At 40.6% G+C, this 20,861-nt stretch overlaps 1 protein-coding gene across 3 annotated transcripts in view; it reads right to left on the bottom strand.

The window, feature by feature from the left end:
• MEP1B (meprin A subunit beta) overlaps window positions 1-20,184 on the bottom strand; it is a 50,780-nt gene extending 30,596 nt beyond the window's left edge. Inside the window, exons 1-5 of one of the 3 annotated variants that reach the window (XM_003127883.6) lie at window positions 19,966-20,088; window positions 3,985-4,075; window positions 1,853-1,871; window positions 987-1,031; window positions 574-617 (exon numbers count right to left, since the gene is read on the bottom strand). In XM_003127883.6, the coding sequence (XP_003127931.1) occupies window positions 574-617; window positions 987-1,031; window positions 1,853-1,871; window positions 3,985-4,047 (171 nt within the window). In that variant the 5' untranslated portion in view covers window positions 4,048-4,075; window positions 19,966-20,088. Of the gene's footprint in view, window positions 1-573; window positions 618-986; window positions 1,032-1,852; window positions 1,872-3,984; window positions 4,076-19,965 lie in introns of all 3 variants that reach the window. The other 2 variants (XM_084964427.1, XM_084964426.1) reach the window with 2 other exon arrangements.
• Window positions 20,185-20,861: the final 677 nt, after the last annotated feature.

The raw sequence follows: 20,861 nt of genomic DNA, 5'->3' as shown, positions 1-20,861 counted from the left end.
TATTTAAAAATGAGAAGAAAAAAAAAAAAATGAGGAGTTCCCGTTGTGGCTCAGTGGAAATGAATCTGACCAGGAACCATGAGGTTGCGGGTTTGATCCCTGGCCTTGCTCAGTGGGTTAAGGATCCAGTATTGCTGTGAGCTGTTGTGTAGGCTGCAGACGCGGCTCAGATCCTGTGTTGCTGTGGCTATGGTGTAGGCTGGCAGCTACAGCTCCGATTAGACCCCTAGCCTGGGAACCTCCATATGCCACAAGTGCGTCCCTAAAAAGACAAAAGACAAAAAAGAAAATACCATAGTGCTTCAATAATGAAATCAATCAGATCAATAAGACCAAAGCACACAAGGTAAGCGACAGTGTCTTAGCCACACAGATATCTGCATGGAAAGTTATGAAGACCCTCTTGTATAACTCCCTTAGAGTATAATGTATTCATTCAATAACGTGTCAACTATGATTCTACACCCTTAGAGATAGAGGAGATAATGCCTATGTGATCAGATCATTTTCAGACACTGTGTTTTAGCTTTCAGGGGTTAATAGAAGGTTCTTCCTTGCATTGTTTCAACTTACCCCATCAAGACTGATGTCTCCCTCAAAAAGATCCAGTCCCAAATCTAAGAGGGAAGATAAAAATTCACATTAGCAAACTGGATTCCCAACTTAATAAAGAAGGTTTAAAAAAAGAATCCACAGGAGTTCCTATCATGGCTCAGTGGTTAACGAATCCGATTAGGAACCATGAGGTTGCGGGTTCAATCCCTGGCCTTGCTCAGTGGGTTAAGGATCCAGCATTGTTGTGAGCTGTGGTGTAGTTTATAGACATGGCTCGGATCCTGCATTGCTGTGGCTCTGGCGTAGGCCGGCAGCTACAGCTCCAATTCTATCCCTAGCCTAAGAACCTCCATGTGCCGCCAGAGCAGCCCTAGAAATGGCAAAAAGGTGAAAAAATAAAATAAAATAAAATAATAAAATAATCCACAAACCTTCATTGATATCAAATATATCCCGGTCAAGTCCACCATCTACGTCTGTAACAAAAATAGCAAAGAAAAGCATATTGAACATTAGTTTATGAAAGAAGAAAATCTTTATCAATTATTGATTGGAAGTAAGCAAGATTCTTTTGCCTCAGAGAACTGAATACCAGGTTCTGATTGTATATTGAATGCAATGATTGATTGCCTGGTTGATTGACTGATTGACTGAGAACATCCCATGAGCCAGGTTTGGAGCTATGTGGCTTTTCCATATACTCTTGTTCTATCTATATCCCTTGAATGCCAAATGACTTCAGGACTAAGAAATTGGCCACACTCCATATAATATTAAGCTTAATTTGAAAGACTAGGTTAGATGACTAAATAGGAAACAAATATTTAAATTTGGTCAAACCATCCAACCTACCCATGTATGTATATCCCTTGTTAAGTGTACCTTGGAACTCGCAAGCAAAATTCCTAATTCATCTTTGAATTATTCTTTTTGGTTGCAAAAGGGTGAATAAAATGGCCAAGCCTCTAGGATGAATGTCAGGTCTACTGATTTGATACAAAATAGCAAAAATAATAATAGCAGGCACTTATGGGATGTCCATGAGTCACTTACTATATTTGGAATTTCTTATGCCACCACCTTTTTTTTTTAGCTGAGTTTGTGGAACCTCAGAGCAGAAACAATAAAATGTTACCCAGTAAATCAAAAGAAGCCAGTGTTCGATCAAAGTTCAGTGCGACTGTGCAATTATGCATTGTGCTTAGCATTAAATGTGTCCTAAGTTCCTCTGTTCTGTTCTAGTGTTCACATAATTTTCTTTTACCATAATATAGGGCAAAACTCAAAACAGACTCACCGAAGTTTTCTGGAGCTGGCTGGGAAACAAACACATAAAAAAAGATTATTATGATGTTCATGACATAAATGCTTTTATTGGTTCCAATTTATATCCAAGCTATTTGTAGAGTCTGCTTTTTTTCATTAATATTATGGATTACTTTCTGGCATATATCCAAGAGAATTAAATTGGAGTCTAAGACAACTTTTCGACCCAAGGGTCTTCTCATTTCATATAAAAACATGAAACAGCCTGCTGTATGAATTCGAAGAGGAAATAAACAAGAAATCAACTTCACAGATTGAAAAGAAGGCAGAACATAAGACTCCGGCCTCAAGTAAATGTTCGCTTTAAATATGAGTTTCTGGAGTTCCCGTCGTGGTGCAGTGGTTAACGAATCCGACTAGGAACCATGAGGTTGCGGGTTCGGTCCCTGCCCTTGCTCAGTGGGTTAACGATCTGGCGTTGCCGTGAGCTGTGGTGTAGGTTGCAGACGCGGCTCGAATCCCGCGTTGCTGTGGCTCTGGCGTAGGCCAGTGGCTACAGCTCCGATTAGACCCCTAGCCTGGGAACCTCCATATGCCGCGGGAGCGGCCCAAGAAATAGCAAAAAGACAAAAATAAATAAATAAATAAATAAATATGAGTTTCTAAAGGATTCATGGAGCTCTGTTTGAAAAACCTAATAATTTATCCCCAGTGTTGAAATACTATAATTTATAATAATCTTTTTAAAAGAAATGTTATTTGAAGACCTCATTAACCATGGTGTACTTTCTATTTCTTTCAAGACTCTGCCTTCAAGGACAATACCAAATGTTTCAGAGAAAACATCAAGGGCTATACTTCACAATTTAAAAAAAAAAAACCCAACAACTTCCGAAAACAGATTGTCTACAAATGACCAAATGAAACCCAGACCACCTGTCCAATGGGAAAAAAAATGAGTAAACTTGAGATTTCTTAGTAATACAAATCTTTTTTTAAAAAAAGCTAATGGGACTGGTAGACAGCAGGTCTGGGTTCTATTCATGGTGCTACCAACCAACCGCAAGTCAGTTCATCTTCCTAATACTCAGAGTCTCTGCACAATATGGTCAGTGCCTGCTTTGCCTGGGCACTGCGAGGGTTATGTGATATAATGTGAAAGAACTTAGTAAACTACAATACAATGTCATCGAAATGTAAGGTACAATCTTATTTAAATACAGCTTACAGATATAAAGACTAGAATTGACTGGAGTTTGGCAAGCAGTGGGAATAAACTGGTTGGATGATTGCCATCCTTTTTGATATTAATTATTGCCTTGAGTGTCTCACACTTTGGCCATACACAGGCAACACATTCCCAGAGGAATGCCATGCACCTGCTGAATAAAGTTATCAAATATTGGTTCATAATTACAGTTTTAAGGTATCTTAAATGGTGTCTCCTATTCTCACTGCAGTAGTTCTGTTTGTAGAATATCTATTCCACATAATAACTGTTCTGTAAAAATTACAACTAAAGGTTCTCCCTGCCCCAAGGCATTTGAAACTTTATTTGCAACCTCGGGTTGGTCTGTGGTACAAACTGCCTGTCTCGGTAAAAAGATTGGTCTAACCTGATGAGACAGCACAAAAGAAATCCCAGGCTGCAGAACTTGGGAAGTATTCGCTGTGCCTGTGACATTCTTCACTCCCTCTGTCCTGACTCTTGTCACTGTAACAGCAGTGTGCATCACTTTCCACAGTAAAAATGGAATCGTTTTTCAAATTTAGTATTTTCCATCTTATCAAAAGAAAACTTGTTACACAACAATGAAACTGAAGAAGAAACATAACTTTATGTCCTTGTCCCTGACTTTGGCTCTGGTAGGTCACTTTCTCTGTCCCTGACCCCTGCCTGCCCCTGCTCGCCAAAAAAGTAACGCTTATTTCATTAACACTTCGGAAGTCCTTAAAAAACAACCAAAAAAAATGAAAGCAGGACACACAGGTTTTGGAGGCATGAGCCCACTGTTGTGCCCTTTTGCCTGGCAAAGAAACAAAGCTATTCTTTTCTGCTCATCCAAAACAAAAGCAGAACAAAAAACAAACAGGTTATTCTGCAATAATCAGTACCCAGTACCCCCAATTTTTCTAATTGTTCTCCACACATTGTTTCCTTACCAAGCCAGAAACCAGGAGGAGGGCAGCAACGAACAGAAACGAAGGCAGATACCAAGAATCCATGCTGTCACTTCCAGCTGAAAGTTGCAAACTATGAAATGCAGAGTAGCATTTACTTTTTAAAAGGCAAACATCATAACATATAGCCTTTGACCTTAATGATCCTCTGGCAGGTCAGCTCACTGTAGTAATAATACCTCCAATCAAAAAGTTAAAGTCCAGTATCTTTAACACAGCTCTACAGAGTTGATTGGTTGTCTGTGTGTGTGTGTGCGTGTGTGTGTGGTGCTTTTCTTTTTTCTGTGTCAACATTTAATAGCCCAGTGCTTAGCTGGGACCTGTTAATGAAGCAAGTTCTCTAATGTATAGTACTGGTCCCCCAAGATTATTAAGTTCTACTTGAGCAAAAGAAAATATCAAATTACTTTCTAATCTCAATCGTTCAAATGTAAACATCGGTGAACCGTCTTCTGCTCACCTACCTCTGAGCTGCTTTAATAAATCCAATTGTGTCTACAGCTGTTTATTACACATCCGCCTAATAAAAATTTATTGTTACGAGATCCATTAATGTCCTAGATATCTGTCGTATTTGATAGTCACATGTAAAGTAGCAAAACAGCAACATATGTTCTTCCTGAAAATTCGCGTCAAGCAAAGTTAAACGAGAGTTAGAGGAAAAGGCTAGGAATGGTCACTAGTTTTCTGAAAAACATGTGGTCACAATCCACCTCTCAATTTTTGTCTCGCTTTTTCTTTCTTGAGGTAATTTCTCTTTAGAAACAATCTACTCTCTCACTTCTCAGTTTTACTTTCAACTTAAGTGTGATGCATGATAATATTTTTAAAACACAAACTCTTTTTCCCTTAGTATTTCCTTCTCCACTCAAGATTGATCTTTGCCCCATTCTGTGTTATTAGAAAGGATATGAAAAGACCTGCAGCACAAAAATATGTATACATAAACCAAAAATAAAATAATCAAAAAGAAAAAGAAGAAAAAAAAAAAAAAAAGACCTGCAACACAGACAAAAGACTTGGGGAGATGCTTCGTGAATACGAGTAACTCATAAATACCCTCTGAGGATGGGCTGGGCGTGAAAAGGAAAAGGGAAAAAACAGTAGAGGTATAGGAGTTCCCATCGTGGCATAGCAGTAAGGAACATGACTACTACCCATGAGGATGCAGGTTCTATCACTGGCCTCACTCAGTGGGTTAAGGATCCAGCACTGCCGTGAGCTGTGGTGTAGGTCGCAGACGCGACTTGGATCTGGTGTTGCTGTGGCTGTGGCGGAGGCCCCTAGCCTGGAAACTTCCATGTGCCAAAGGTGTGGCCCTAAAAAGACAAAAGCAAAACAAAACAAACCAACAAACAAAATGTAGAGCTGAGAATGAAATAACACCCTTTGCAACATCATGGATGAACATGGAAGTTATCATACTAAGTGAAGTAAGTCAGACAGAGAAAGACAAATACCATGTGAGATACTAATATGTGGACTCAAACAAAAAATAATACAAAAGAACTTATAAAACAAACAGACTCAAAGATTTTAACACCAAAAAAAAAAGAAAGAAAAAAAGATTTTGAAATCAAATTTACAGCTGACAAGATTTATGATTGGGAGTTCCCGTCGTGGCACAGTGGTTAACGAATCCGACTAGGAACCATGAGGTTGCGGGTTCGGTCCCTGCCCTTGCTCAGTGGGTTAACGATCCGGCGTTGCCGTGAGCTGTGGTGTAGGTTGCAGACGCGGCTCGGATCCCGCGTTGCTGTGGCTCTGGTGTAGGCTAGTGGCTACAGCTCCGATTCGACCCCTAGCCTGGGAACCTCCATATGCCTCGGGAGCGGCCCCAAAGAAATAGCAAAAAGACAAAAAAAAAAAAAAAAAAAAAAAAAAAAAGATTTATGATTGACCAAATTTATGGTCAACAGAAGGGGAAATGTCGGGGGGAGGGATAAACTGGGGGATTGGGATTGATGTATACATATTACTATATATAACCTAGATGGGTAACAAGGACTGCTGTAGGGCATAGGGAAATCTACTGAGTACTGTGTAATAACCTACATGGGAAAAGAATCTGAAAAGGAAGAGATACATGTACATGGATAACGGATTGACTTTGCTAACACAACTAACACAACTTTCTAAGTCGACTATTCTCCAATAAAATTTACTTTTAAAAAACAATAGGGGTGATCAATTTCTCACTTGCTCTTGTGGATCACGTAGATAGTTTGTGGGAGGTTCCCAGGCTAGGGGTTGAATCAGAGTTGTAGCCACCGGCCTACGCCAGAGCCACAGCAACTCCGGATCCGAGCCCCGTCTGCAACTTACACCACAGATCACGGCAATGCCAGATCCTTAACCCACTGATCAAGGCCAGGGATCAAATCCGCAACCTCATGGTTCCTAGTCTGATTCGTTAACCACTGTGCCACGACGGGAACTCCAAGATTACAGTTATTATTTATAAATCATCCTCTCCTAAGTAACTAACTCAAAGAGGTCTCACTGAAATTTGTTAACTCCAGTACTTGGTCCTTAACAGGTGCTTCATAAACATCTTTTGGAAGAAATGGGAATGAACTATTGAAAATCAATATCTATAAATTGCTCTAATTGCTATGTCTACCTCATCTCTGCTAGGCACAGAACATTTTTTATTGGCACAGAGGCCACTAAAATCACCTGTTTTGGGGAGTTCCCTTTGTGGCTCAGTAGTACCAAACCTGACTAGAATACATGAGGATGAAGGTTCAGTCCCTGGCCTCTCTCAGTGGGTTAAGCATCTGGCATTGTCATGAGCTGCAGTGTAGGTCACAGATGTGGCTTGGATCCTGCATTGCTGTGGCTGTGGTGTAGGCTAACAGCTGCAGCTCCTATTCAACCCCTAGCCTGGGAACTTCCATATGCCATGGGTATGGCCCTAAAAAGAAAAAAAAAAAAAAAATCACATGTTTTTGTTCTGTTTCTGTCCCATAAGAACTAACATGTCCCACTGGGAAGAAATGCAAGGCTTTGTGTGATCTATTGTTCTGGGTTTCCTGCGTACATATCAACGGCTGCTGATTTGGTTGGGCCAAATCAGACTTACGTGCAAAGTGACATAAGAGTATTTCCAGAGGGTGGGATCATGTGTACCCAATATTAACATGGCTTAAAAAGCCACTCATCAGTATGAATGTATACGGTATAAGCTCACTCCATTCATTTTTCAAAATTTCTGCCAAATACCTAATAACCATAGTTGGATTGTCAGTTGTTCCTTAAGTAAATACGGTGTTTTTTTCCTGGAATGAGAAAAAGCAGCTAGTTCAGTTCACACTTCAAACAATCAGATAAGTGATTTTCCTCAAAAACACGTAAGTTGAGAGCATGGATCAGTGGCTATTTGGGTTACAGGCCCTTCTATACAATCACTAAAGTGCAGGTAATCCAGTTTAACAACTGGCAGGTGGCACCTTCTATGTGCCCAGTACAACTTGCGTCATCCAGCTTGTTTTCCCCTGCGTTGGCTTTTTGTTTCATTTCATTTTACCATGTGCCTCCTAGGAAAGCCACCCAGCTGGGTGATACAATGGCAGCTAATTTACAAAGACTGTGTAAATGACACTACCTGTGGTGCAACAACAGAAAGAGAGCAAAAAGTAAACAGGGTCCCGCATGTCACACGAGGCTGGACTGGTGCTTTGGGGCATGAACTTGACTCTGTTACGTTGCGTTGCGGAAGTGTCTGAGCATCAACAGCACTGTTTACACCTTTGCTGCTTCTGGCGGGAAAAAACTTGCTGGAGAGAAGAAGCAAAGGCAATTTGAGAGGCTATTCTTCTTCCTTCTGTTTTCTGGGCTCCTGCTTTTAATTGGCAATAGCATTCAGCCAGGGCCACTTTAACCACAGAAATTATTGAGGAAGAAAAGATTGAGTGTATGATTCACTACATTGTCGTCAACTGGACATAGGAAAGGTCTCCAAAGCACTCAGCCAAGTGTGTCTGGCTCCTGGTCCTTCCTGTCATATGTGCATTCCTCTGCAGTGGTCCACCAATGCTTTGTCTTGAAACCCCTTTTCATTCCGAAAAATGACTGAGGACCCCCAAAGAAATTTTACTGTTCTATTATCTATCGATATTGACTTTATTAAAAAAATTAAAACTGAGAAAAATTTAAAATAAATATAATTCATTTAAAAATAACAATTTAGGGAATTCCTGTCATGGCTCAGCATTTAACGAACACAACAGCATCCATGAGAACACAGGTTTGATCCCTGGCCTGGCTCAGTGGGTTAAGGATCCGGTGTTACCATGAGCTGTGGTGTAGGTCACAGATGCGGCTCGGATCTGGCATTGCTAGGGCTGTGGCATAGGCCAGCAGCTGCCGCTCTGATTGGACCCCTAGCCTGGGAACCTCCATATGCCGCGGGTGTGACACTAAAAAGACAAATAAATAAATAACAATTTAGGAGCTTCCTGTTGTGGTTCAGTGCATTAAGAACCTGACATAGTGTCCGTGAGGGTGAGGGTTCAATCCCTGGCCTCGCTCAGTGGGTTAAGGATCCAGCACTGTTGCAAGCTACAGTGTAGGCTGGCAACTGCAGCTCCAATTCAACCCCTAGCCTGGGAACTTCCCTATCCCTCAGGTGCGGCAGTAAAAACAGAAATTAAAAACAAAAACAAAAATTTAGGAGTTCTCTGATAGCCTAGCAGTTAAGGATCCGGCATTGTCACTATTGTGACAAACATTAGCGCCTCAGCCCAGGAACTCCCTTTAAGCTGTGGGTGCAGTCAAAAAAGAAAAATTAAAACCTAGTATATGTTTGCATAGATAATATACTTTAATGAAAAATAAGTATATGTTAAAAAAATAAATAAATTAGTGAAGAGAGTGGCACTGTTTTATATTGCTGCAAATCTCTTAATGCCTAGAAGACAGTTGGATTCTCAGATGTGCTTTTGCATTAATTCCTTACAACATATTGTTCTGATCAAAATATATAAGAACCACATCCAACAATACATTAAAAAGATTGTACATCATGATCAAGTGGGATTTGTCCCAGGGATGCAAGGATTCTTCAATATCCACAAATCCATCAGTGTGATACACCACATTAACAAACTGAAGAATAAAAACCATATGATCCTCTCAGTAGATGTGGAAAAAGCCTTTGACAAAATCCAACACCCATTTCTGATAAAAAAAAAAAAAAAAAAACCCTTCAGGAAGTGGGCAGAGAGGGAACCTACCTCAACATGATAAAGGCCATATATGACAAACCCAAAGCAAACATCATTCTCAATGTGAAAAGCTGAAAGAATTCCCGCTGAGATCAGGAACAAGACAAGGATGTCCACTATCGCCACTACTCTTCAACATAGTTTTGGAAGTCCTAGCCACAGCAATCAGAGAAGTAAAAGAAATAAAAGGAATCCAAATTGGAAAGAAAGAAGTAAAACTATCACTATTTGCAGATGACATGATACTATACCTAGAGAATCCTAAAGACTCAACCAGAAAACTGTTAGAGCTCATCCACGAATTTGGCAAAGTCACAGGATACAAAATTGATACACAGAAATCAATGGCATGTCTATACACAAACAATGAAAGAGCAGAAAAAGAAATTAGGGAAGCAATCCCATTTACCATCGCATCCAAAAGAATAAAATACCTAGGAGTAAACCTACCCAAGAGACAAAAGACCTATACTCTGAAAACTATAAGACACTGATGAAAGAAATCAAAGATGACACAAATAGATGGAAAGATATACCATGCTCGTGGATTGGAAGAGTTAATATTATCAAAATGACTATAATACCCAAGGCAATCTATAGATTCAATGCAATCCCTATCCAACTACCAAGGACATTTTTCACAGAACTCAAACAAAACATTTTAAAGTTTGTTTGGAAGCACAAAAGACCCAGAATAGCCAGACATCCTGAAAAAGAAAAATAGAGCTGAAGGAGTCAAGCTCCCTGACTTCAGACTATACCACAAAGAAACAATCATCAAAACCATATGCTACTGGCACAGAGACAGAAATATAGATCAGTGGAAAAGGATCGAAAGCCCAGAATTAAACCCATGCACCTACAGCCAACTCATCTATGACAAAGGAGGCAAGGATATAAATGGAAAAAGGACAGCTTGTTAAATAAGTGGTGCTGAAAAAACTGGACAGACACATGGAAAAGAATGAGACTACAACACTCCCTAACACCATCACAAAAATAAACTCAAAATGGATTAAAGACCTAGATATAAGACTAGACACTATAAAACTCTTAGAGGAAAACATAGGCCAAACACTCTCTGACATAAATGACAGCAACATCTTCTCAGATCCACCTCTTAGAGTATCGATAATAAAAACAAAAATAAACAAATGGGACCTAATCAAACTTCAAAGTTTCTGCACAGCAAAGGAAACTCTAAACAAAGAGAAAAGACAACCCACAGAATGGGAGAAAATCTTTGCAAGTGCATCGACTGACAAGGGATTCATCTCCAAAATTTACAAACAACTTCTACAGCTCCATGCCAAAAAAACAAACAACCCCATCAAAAAATGGGCAGAAGATCTAAACAGACAGTTCTCCAAAGAACACATACAAATGACCAAGAAATACATGAAAAGATGTTCAACATCACTCATTATTAGAGAGATGCAAATCAAAATCACTCTGAGGTACCACCTTACACCAGCCAGAATGGCCATCATCCAAAAGTCTACAAACAATAAGTGTGGGAGAGGGTGGAGAAAAAGGAACCTTATTACACTGTTGGTGGGATTGTACATTGGTGCAACCACTGTGGAAAACAGTATGGAGATGCCTCAGGAAACTAAATATAGAACTACCATTTGATCCAGCAATCCCAATCCTGGGCATCTATCCAGAGAAAACCATGACTCTCAAAGACACATGTACTCCAATGTTCATTGCAGCACTCTTTTCAATAGCCAAGATATGGAAACAACCTAAATGTCCATTGACAGAGGAGTGGATCAAGAAGATGTGGTAATATATATACAATGGAATATTACTCAGCCATTAAAAAGAACGAAATACTGGCATTTTTAGCAACATGAATGGACCTAGAAATTACCATGCTAAGTGAAGTCAGCCATACAATGAGACACCAACATCAAATGCTTTCACTGACATGTGGAATCTGAGAAAAAGGCCAGACTGAACTTCTTTGCAGAACAGATGCTGACTCACAGACATTGAAAAACTTATGGTCTCTGGAGGAGACAGTTTGGGGGGGTAGGGGGCTGTGCTTGGTCTGTGTGATGGAAATCCTGTGAAATCAGATTGTTGTAATCATTATACAACTACAGATGTGATAAATTCATTTGAGTAATGAAAAAAAAAAAGAAAGTATATGAAGAAACTTTGGGTTTGAGCAAAAATTACATTGAAAAAGGAAGGAGTGTTTTAATAGCTTTTTGGTGTAATTGTTGTTATTCTCAAATACTATACCCACATGTGACAAGCTGTAGTTTTTTAAGGCACATCAACGAACTTTTTATATTCTATTATGTTAAAACTCCATTGGTCTATCTTGCATTTTGAATGGATCCTTTATCTATGCATGATTTGTAACATTATTCGCCTTTTAGAAAATCTAGATCTTCCAAATGTTAACATATTTAATTGTACCTTATTAGATAAATTTCTTCGTTACTACCACCACCAATCTCATCAGAAACGTTTATAAGTATTTGGGACACTGTCAATCTCCCAAGACTGAAACAGGAAGAACAGAAGATATGAACAGTGCCATCAACATAGTGTCTGTGAAGATGCGGGTTCTATCCCTGACCTCACTCAGTGGGTTAAGGATCTGGCATTGCTACAAGCCGTGGTGTAGGTAACTGACTTGGTTCAGATCTGGGTGTTTCTGTAGCTGCAGCCAGGGAGGCCAGCAGCTGCAGTTCCCTATCAAAATAGCAATGACATTTTTCACAGAACTAGAGCAAATATTTCTGGAATTCATATGAAAGTGCTATAAAATTGGGTTGTGATGATCCTTGTACAACTATAAATGTAATAAAATTCATTTAAAAAATGAAATTCACATGAAAACGCTAAAGACCTTGAGCTGCCAAAACAATTCTGAGAAATAACAAAGCTGAAGGTAGTATTGTCCCTGATTTCAAACTATACTAAAAAGCTATAGGAATCAAAACAATATGTACTGGCACATCAACATAGATAAATGAATGGAACAGGACAGAAAGCCCAGTAATGAGCCTACACATATTGCCAGTTAACCTATGGCAAAGGAGGCAAGAATATACAATGGGGGAGTTCCCATTGTGGTGCAGCAGAAACAAATCCGACTAGGAACCATGAGGTTTCAGGTTTGATCCCTGGCCTCACTCAGTGGGTTAAGGATCCGATGTTACCGTGAGCTGTGGTGTAGGCTGCAGACTTAGCGGCTTGGATCTGGCATTGCTGTGGCTCTGGCGTAGGCCGGCAGCTACAGCTCCAATTAGACCCCTAGCCTGGGGAACCTCCATATGCTGCGGGTGCAGCCCTAAAAAAAAAAATATATATATATATATACACAATGAGGAAAAGACAGCCTCTTCAATAAATGGTGTGGGGAAAACTGGACAGCTACATGAAAAAGACTCAAAATGGACTACTTTCTCACACCATATACAAAAGTAAACTCAAAATGGATTAAAAACTTAAATGTAAGACATAAAACCATACAAGTTCTAGAAGGAAATACAGGCAGTAGGCACTTTGACACTGGCCTTAGCAATATCTTGTTGGATATACAAGTGAAACCAAAGCAAAAACAAACAAATGGGACCACATCAAACTAAAAAGCTTCACACAGCAAAAAAAATTATCAACAAAGGGAGTTCCCGTCGTGGCTCAGTGGTTAAAGAATCCAACTAAGAACCATGAGGTTGCAGGTTCAATCCCTGGCCTTGCTCAGTGGATTAAGGATCTGGCATTGCCGTGAGCTGTGGTATAGGTTGCAGATGTGGCTCGGATCCTGTGTTGCTGTGGCTCTGGTATAGACCAGTGGCTATAGCTCTGATTAGACCCCTAGCCTGTGCACTCCATATGCCACAGGAGCAGCCCTAGAAAAGGCAAAAAGACAAAAAAAAAAAAAAAAAAAGAAAGAAAGAAAAGAAATTATCAACAAAGGAAAATGCAGCCTACTAAATGGGAGAAGATATTTGCAAACAATATGTCTATCAGAGGTTAATATCCAAAATATATAAAGAACTTAAAGAAATCAACATCAAAAACAAACAACTTGGAGTTCCCGTCGTGGCACAGTGGTTAACGAATCCGACTAGGAACCATGAGGTTGTGGGTTCGATCCCTGCCCTTGCTCAGTGGGTTAACGATCCGGCGTTGCCGTGAGCTGTGGTGTAGGTTGCAGATGCGGCTCGGCTCTCGCATTGCTGTGGCTCTGGCGTAGGCTGGTGGCTACAGCTCCGATTCGACCCCCAGCCTGGGAACCTCCATATGCCGCGAGAGTGGCCCAAGAAATAGCAAAAAGACAAAAAAAAAAAAAATTAAAACAAACAAACAAACAAACAACTTGATTGAAAAATAGAAGACCTGAACAAACATTTTTTCAAAAAAAAAAAAAAACCTACAGATGGCCAACAGGCACATGAAAAGATGCTCAAGGTCACTAATCACCAGGAAAATGCAAATCAAAACCACAAAGTGATTGGAGTTCCCTGGTAGCCTAATGGCTAAGGATCCAGCATTAGTCAGTGCTGTGGTGTGGGTTTGATCCCTGGCCTAAACTTCTGCATGCCAAGGGTATGGCAAAAAAGCTTCAAATAAAGCATTAGAAATTAAAAAAAAAAAAAAAAAAAAAACGCAGTGAAATATCACCACCTCATACATGTCAGAATGACGATTGTCAAAAAGACAAGAAATAGGAGTTCCCAATGTGGTGCAATGGGATTGGCAGCATCTCTGGAGCACTGGGATGCAGGTTTGATCCCCCACCCAGCACAGTGGGTTAAGGGTCTGGCATTGCCATAGCTGTGGTGTAAGTCGCAACTGTGGCTCAGATCTGATCCCTGGGCTGGGAACTCCATATGTTGCAGGGCAGCCAAAAAAGAAAAAGAAAGAAAAAAAAAAGGATAAGAAATAACAAGTGTTGGCAAGGATGTGGAGAAAAGGGAACACTTGCACACTGTTAGTGAAAATGTACATTGATGCAAGCACTACGGAAAACAGCATAGAGGTTCCTCCAAAAACTAAAAATAGAACTACTACATGACCTAGCAATGCCACTCAGTATTTTTCTGAAGAAAATAAAAGCACTAATTCAAAAAGATATTTGCATCCCTATGTTCACTGCAGCATAATCTACAATAGCCAAGATATGGAAGCAACCAAATGTCTATCAGTCAATGAACAGGTAAAGGTGCTATGAATATATTTACAAAAGAATATTACCCAGCCATAAAAAAAGAATGAAATCTTGCCATTTGTGACAACACAGATGAACTTAGAGGATATCACGCCAAGTGAACACACTTACATACAGAGCAAGCACACAAAGAAAGACAAATACTGTATGATTTCACTTATATGTAGAATCTAAAAAATAAAACAGGAGTTCCTGTCATGGCACAGTGGAAACGAATCCAACTGGGAACCATGAGGTTGCGGGTTCAATCCCTGCCCTCACGCAGTGGGTTAAGGATCTGGCGTTGCTGTGAGCTGTGGTGTAGGTCAGAGACGCGGCTCAGATCCCACATTGCTGTGGCCCTGGCATAGGCTGGCAGCTATAGCTTCGATTAGACCTTTTGCCTGGGAACCTCCATATGCCGAGGGTGCGGCCCTAAAAAGCAAATAAATAAATACATACATAAATAACAAAACAAATGAGCAAATATAAAACAGCAACAAACTCACAGGTACTGAGAATGAACAAGTGTTTGCCAGAGGGGAAGTGTATGGAGGAATGAGTGAAATATGCGAGAAAGATAAGAGGTATAAAACTCCAGTTACACATGAGTCATGGGAGTGAAATGCGCAGCTCAGGGAATATGGTCAATAATACTGTAATAGCCTTGTACAGTGACAGATGGTAACTAGACTTGTTATAATGATCATTTTGTCATATATAAGAATATTGAATAACTCTATTATATATCTGCAAATAACACAGTGTTGTAGGCCAATTATACTTCAATAAAAAAAATATTTGTCAATATTTTAATATATTTTAAAAATCCCTACTGAGAATAAATCTTTAAATTAGCCTCTGAAAGTCCGTTCCCTTGCCTACAAGAATGTCATAAAACTCTGATATCTGCTCATGACTAAATTGCCTAAAAATTTTTAATATTACTATTGTTTTTATTTGAAGGCAAGGTGGTGGCATCATGATCTTTCCATGGTTAAAAATCTCTAAGCCTGCCGGCTTCTGTACAGCTAAATTACTTTATAAGCATGTATTATTTGTATAGATTGTAGGCAAAGGAATTTTGTTTTAATCACATTTCCCACATAGTCTGTTAAGACACAATACTGCTAAGGTACAATTTTCAAAAAGGTAAAATTATGACTTATTATGAATTATTTGAATGAGCAAATATCAAATAAGGAGTTCCCTGGTGGTTCCATGGGTTAAGGATCCAGTGATGTCACTGCTGTGCCTTGGGTAGCTGCTATGGTGCAAGTTCAATCCCGGGCCCAGGAACTTCGGCATGCCATAGGGCACAGCCAAAACATACATACACACATATACACATATACATACACACATATGTACAAGTATATCATACATGTATATCAAATGTACACACGTTAAAGCATTTATTTGATTAATTTAAAAAAGCAGTAAGATGCGGAGTTCCGGAGTTCCCGTCGTGGCGCAGTGGTTAACGAATCTGACTAGGAAACATAAGGTTGCGGGTTCGGTCCCTGCGCTTGCTCAGTGGGTTAAGGATCCGGCGTTGCCGTGAGCTGTGGTGTAGGTTGCAGACGCAGCTCGGATCCCGCGTTGCTGTGGCTCTGGCATAGGCCTGTGGCTACAGCTCCGATTAGACCCCTAGCCTGGGAACCTCCATATGCCGTGGAAGCGGCCCAAGAAATAGCAAAAAAAAAAAAAAGATGCAGAGTTCCTGTTATGGCTCAGTGGGTTATGAACACAACTAGTATCCATGAAGATGCGGGTTCAATCCCTGGCCTCGCTCAGTGGGTTAAGGACCTGGCATTGCCATGAGCTTCAGTGTAGGTCACAGACATGGCTCAGATCTGGTGTTGCTGTGGCTGTGATGTAGGCCAGCAGCTGCAGTTCCCAATTTGACTCCCTCACCTGGGAACTTCCATATGGCACAGATGAGGCCCTATTAAAAAAAAAAAAAAAAAAGTAAGATGTTTCAAGGAAAATTTAAAGAACAATCATATAAAGGCAATCAGGAATGCTGAAATAAGTGTGCTAATAGTTTCAAAACTTATTAATATCATATAAGAAAATGAAATGTAATTCTGAGATTATCTTATTACAGGCAAAAGTCATTTGTACCTCACCTGGACAATAGATTTGCATTTCTGTTGACAAAGATCATATGTGACTGCCAGTTTTCTGCAACTTTAATTTTGCCCTGGTCAAGGTTGGGGTTACATAGATGTAAGCTATTATATACACAGAGAGGGTAAACAAGATCCTACTGTGTAGCACAGAGAATTACATTCAATGTCCTATGATAAACCATGAGGGAAAAGAATATTTTTAAAAGGCATGTAGCTATGTATGCATGGATACATACGTGTGTGTGTGTGTGTGTGTGTGTGTGTGTGTGTAACTGAATCACTCTGCTATACAGTAGAAACATTGTAAATCAACAAAATAAAATAAAAATTTTGCCCTAGTCAACAGGGGACAATTGAAATCAGATTTTTTTCCCTTTTTTTTGTTTTTTTGTTTGTTTTTTTTTTTGGCCCCATCTGTGGCATGTAGAAGTTCCCAGGCCAGGATTGAACCCATGCCACAGCAGTGACAACACCAGATTCTTAACTTGCTGTGCCACCAGGGAACTTTGAGATAGCATTCTCTTGACAGTGATCAGTAGTCCACTAAAAGATAGCCCAATAATCTTTTTAGCCAGTTTCCTAATTTTGGACAATTTTTTTCTGGCAGACCATTTTATCAACAATTGTACCATAGCAAAAACCAAAGAACAGAATAATTTTTTTTTCTTTTTTGGCTTTTTAGGGCTGCACCTGCAGCATATGGAGGTTCCCAGGCTAGGGATCCAATCAGAGCTGAAGCCACACCACAGCCTACACCACAGCCACAGCAATGCTGGATCCGAGCCTCATCTGCAACCTACACCACAGCTCACAGCAATGCTGGATCCTTGACCCACTGAGCGAGGCCAGGAATTGAACCCACATTCTCATGGATACTAGTTTGGTTCATTAACTGCTGAGCCACGACAGGAACTCCATAGAATAAATTAATGATGAGTAAGGACCAAGAAAATTATAGCTGAACAATTTCTGTCTCCTCTTTTTTCTTCTTTCTGACCTGATAGTAACAAAGTAATACTTTCTAAATTTATTTATAATTATAGTACAATTTTGATACAAATCTTTTCTTTTAAAGAGAAGAAAAATTGGGGGAAAAAAAAGATGATTCCAGAGCTCACCTGGAAAAATAAACATCTGAAAATACCAAAGGTTGGGGGGTAATGAGATGTACTGGGAGTTTGGGGTTAGGAGGTGCAAACTATTATATTTAGAATCGATAAGCAATGAGGTCCTGCTGTACAGCACAGGGAACTATATCCAGTCACTTGTAATAGAATATGATGGAAGATAATATGAGAAAAAAAATATACATATATATATAAAACTGGTCACTTTGCTGTACAGCAGAAATTGACAGACTATTGTAAACCAACTATACTTTAATTTTTAAAAATTTTTAATGTTCAATTCCTGGCCCAGGAACTTCTATATGCCAAGGGTGTTGCCATAAAACATTTTTTTAAAAGAGAAAGAAAAAAAAATGAATAAACAGGGAGTTGCCATTGTGGCTCAGCAGTAATGGAAGCCAACAAGTATCCATGAGGATGCAGTTCGATCCCCAGCCTTGACCAGTGGGTTAAGGATCCAGCATTGCTGTGATCTGTGGTGTAGGTCACAGATGCTGCTTGGATCCACCTTGCCGTGGCTTTGGCTGTGACTGGCAGCTGCAGCTCCAAGTTGATCCTAGCCTGGGAACTTCCATATGCTGTAGGTGCAGCCCTAAAAAGAAAAAAAAAAGAAAGAAAAAGAAAAGAAAAAAGAAAGTGAATAAACAAAAGTGGCCTGTTCAGTTATCAGTGATACAGAAAGAGGCAAAATTCCCAATAAAAAATTGGAGCCACAAATCAACTTTCTATTAACCTTAAGTTAACTTAAAATTTTTTTTTTTTTTTTTTTTTGTCTTTTTGCTATTTCTTTGGGCCGCTCCCGCGACATATGGAGGTTCCCAGGCTAGGGGTCTAATCGAAGATGTAGCCACCGGCCTACGCCAGAGCCACAGCAACGCAGGATCCAAGCCGTGTCTGCAACCTACACCATAGCTCACAGCAACACCAGATTGTTAACCCACTGAGCAAGGCCAGGGATTGAACCCACAACCTCATGGTTCCTAGTCGGATTCGTTAACCACTGCGCCACGACAGGAACTCCTAAAATATTTCTTAATATTTATTTCTGGTCCCCCAAATAGGCTTAAATTTTGGAGAATTGAAGGATTATAATTAATCCAATTTCTGTTAAGTTTCTAGGGAAAACGCTAAGAACTCTTAGAAAAGCCTGAGGCAAATAGCTGAGATGCCTAAAATTTTTAAAATCTCCACATGAGCTGTGCACCTACAAGTACTAAGCACTGACCTGGGCACCAAGGGTCCAGTTGTTTTTCGTGGGTTTGTTTTTTTTTTTTTTTTTTTGCTTTTTAGGGCCACACCCACTGCATATGAAGGTTCCCAGTCTAGGGGTCCAATCGGAGCTGTAGCTGCTGGCCTACACCACAGCAACGCAGGTTCCAAGCCTGGTCTTCGACCTACACCACAGTTCACAGCAATGCCAGATCCTTAACCCACTGAGTGAGGCCAGGGATCAAACCTGCAACCTCACGGTTCATAGTTGGATTCATTTCCGCTGCGCCACGATGGGAACTCCTCCCAAGGGTCCAGGTTTTGAGCAACAGCCCTATCTTCTGAGATTCCACTGCCAAAAGGTGTGACCACCAGGAAACTAATTAATTACACCACATGGCTGCAACAGAATATGACCAAAGCACTTTGGAAATATAATATTCAGAGAAAGGAGAAGCGAGGAGCCTTCTCAGAGAAAACACCCTAACTTTTCCTTATTGCCTTACATACTTTATTCTTTTTATGTGCCCCAGCAGTTAACAAAATACCTGGCAGATGAGAGATACTCAAGAAATATTTGCCAAACTGAACCAAACCAGGTGACACCTTACTAACGTTCTTGCTCAGGTTCTTCCTCTGCCACAGCCAGGGTTCTATCCTTGTCTTGCCCCCCATCCTACACCTCCCCCCATTGCATGCCTGCCTTCCTTCCATAAATATGTATGGAAGAGCTTTAAAAGCTGCCAGGACCTGTTCTGAGAGCCAGCATAGAGCAGTGAACAAAAGAGGCCAAAATCACTGCCTTGGTGGGGTGTACGTAACTAAAATCTGTAACATGATAAAAGGTGCTAAGAGGTGGGGAAAAATTAAACAGGTCTCTTAGACAGGTTGCAGAAATGCAAAACCCCTAGGGCATACGCCCAGTGATGGCTGGTTAGTACTAGCCTCGGAGACCTCATTGTTAGCGTCTGTTCCCCACCTTCCACTTACTAACGTCACATCAGTAGCTTAAAATTGCCATGGTAGGCTTTTCCAAAGGGCCGACAAGAGGGTAAAAGTGGAAGAGGACCTTCTGCAGGTTCACATACCTTGGCTTGGACCTCGACGTGCCACTGGAAGTGTCCTATAAGCATCTGCGTCTGGATCGTGACTTGAGGAAGAAGCAGTGCTCGCTGCTGACGTGATTGCGCAAGACCAAGAAAGAGGCACCACCCAGGAAGAAGCCCCAGGTGATGAAGACACACCTGCACGACCTGATCACCCTGCCGAGATGCTGAGCAGCACGTGGGCATCCTCAAGCGCAAGACCTCCAACCAGGTAGAAATCAAGCCTGAGATGATTAGCCACTATCCAGGTGAGTTCTCCATCACCTTCAAGCCTGTGAGGTACCGCTGCCAGGTATTGAAGGCCACCTGCTCTTCCCCTCTTCATCCCCCTCAAGTAGCCTTCTGGCCAATAAAGGCATAGACTTCTCTTTAATTAACTAATTAATTCAATTGCCAAGATAGGAATATTCAATCCTGTTGAATACTGGCAAGTACTGCCAAAAAATAAGATAGGGAGATTGGCAAATACTACCAAAAAATCAGGGCTTTTTATTTGATTTTTTTTCTCTGAAAAGCTAGCTGTTCAACATTTCCCAGCATCTCACACTCACACACACATACACACACACACAAATACACACACACGGGTTTATCATAGAGATTTGACTTTATGCAGTGTGGGGGCTAGTTGAACAGGCTATTCGGGGATGTTGTTTCTGGGTCTGCTGCTGGTGCCTGAAGTTAGCAGGTTTATATTAGTCAGGAAGGGGTGATGGATGTGAAATAAGGGAAGTGAGATGAAACCTGTGTAGCTGACCTAGAAACCAAGAGGATGGACTGGAGCTCTCCTTGCTCTCATCATCTCTAAGCCTCCAACCTCAGTGAGGTGGAGGTTGGGATGGGGGGGGGTCGTACAGGAGAAGCTGGGGCCCTTTGTC

This window comes from Sus scrofa, chromosome 6 (assembly GCF_054392235.1).
Source record: "Sus scrofa isolate SSC_HxYL_T2T_F1_AM1 chromosome 6, Sscrofa_HxYL_maternal_Yorkshire_Landrace_v2.0, whole genome shotgun sequence".
NCBI lineage: Eukaryota > Metazoa > Chordata > Mammalia > Artiodactyla > Suidae > Sus > Sus scrofa.
This window is presented reverse-complemented; position numbering and strand designations above follow the sequence as displayed.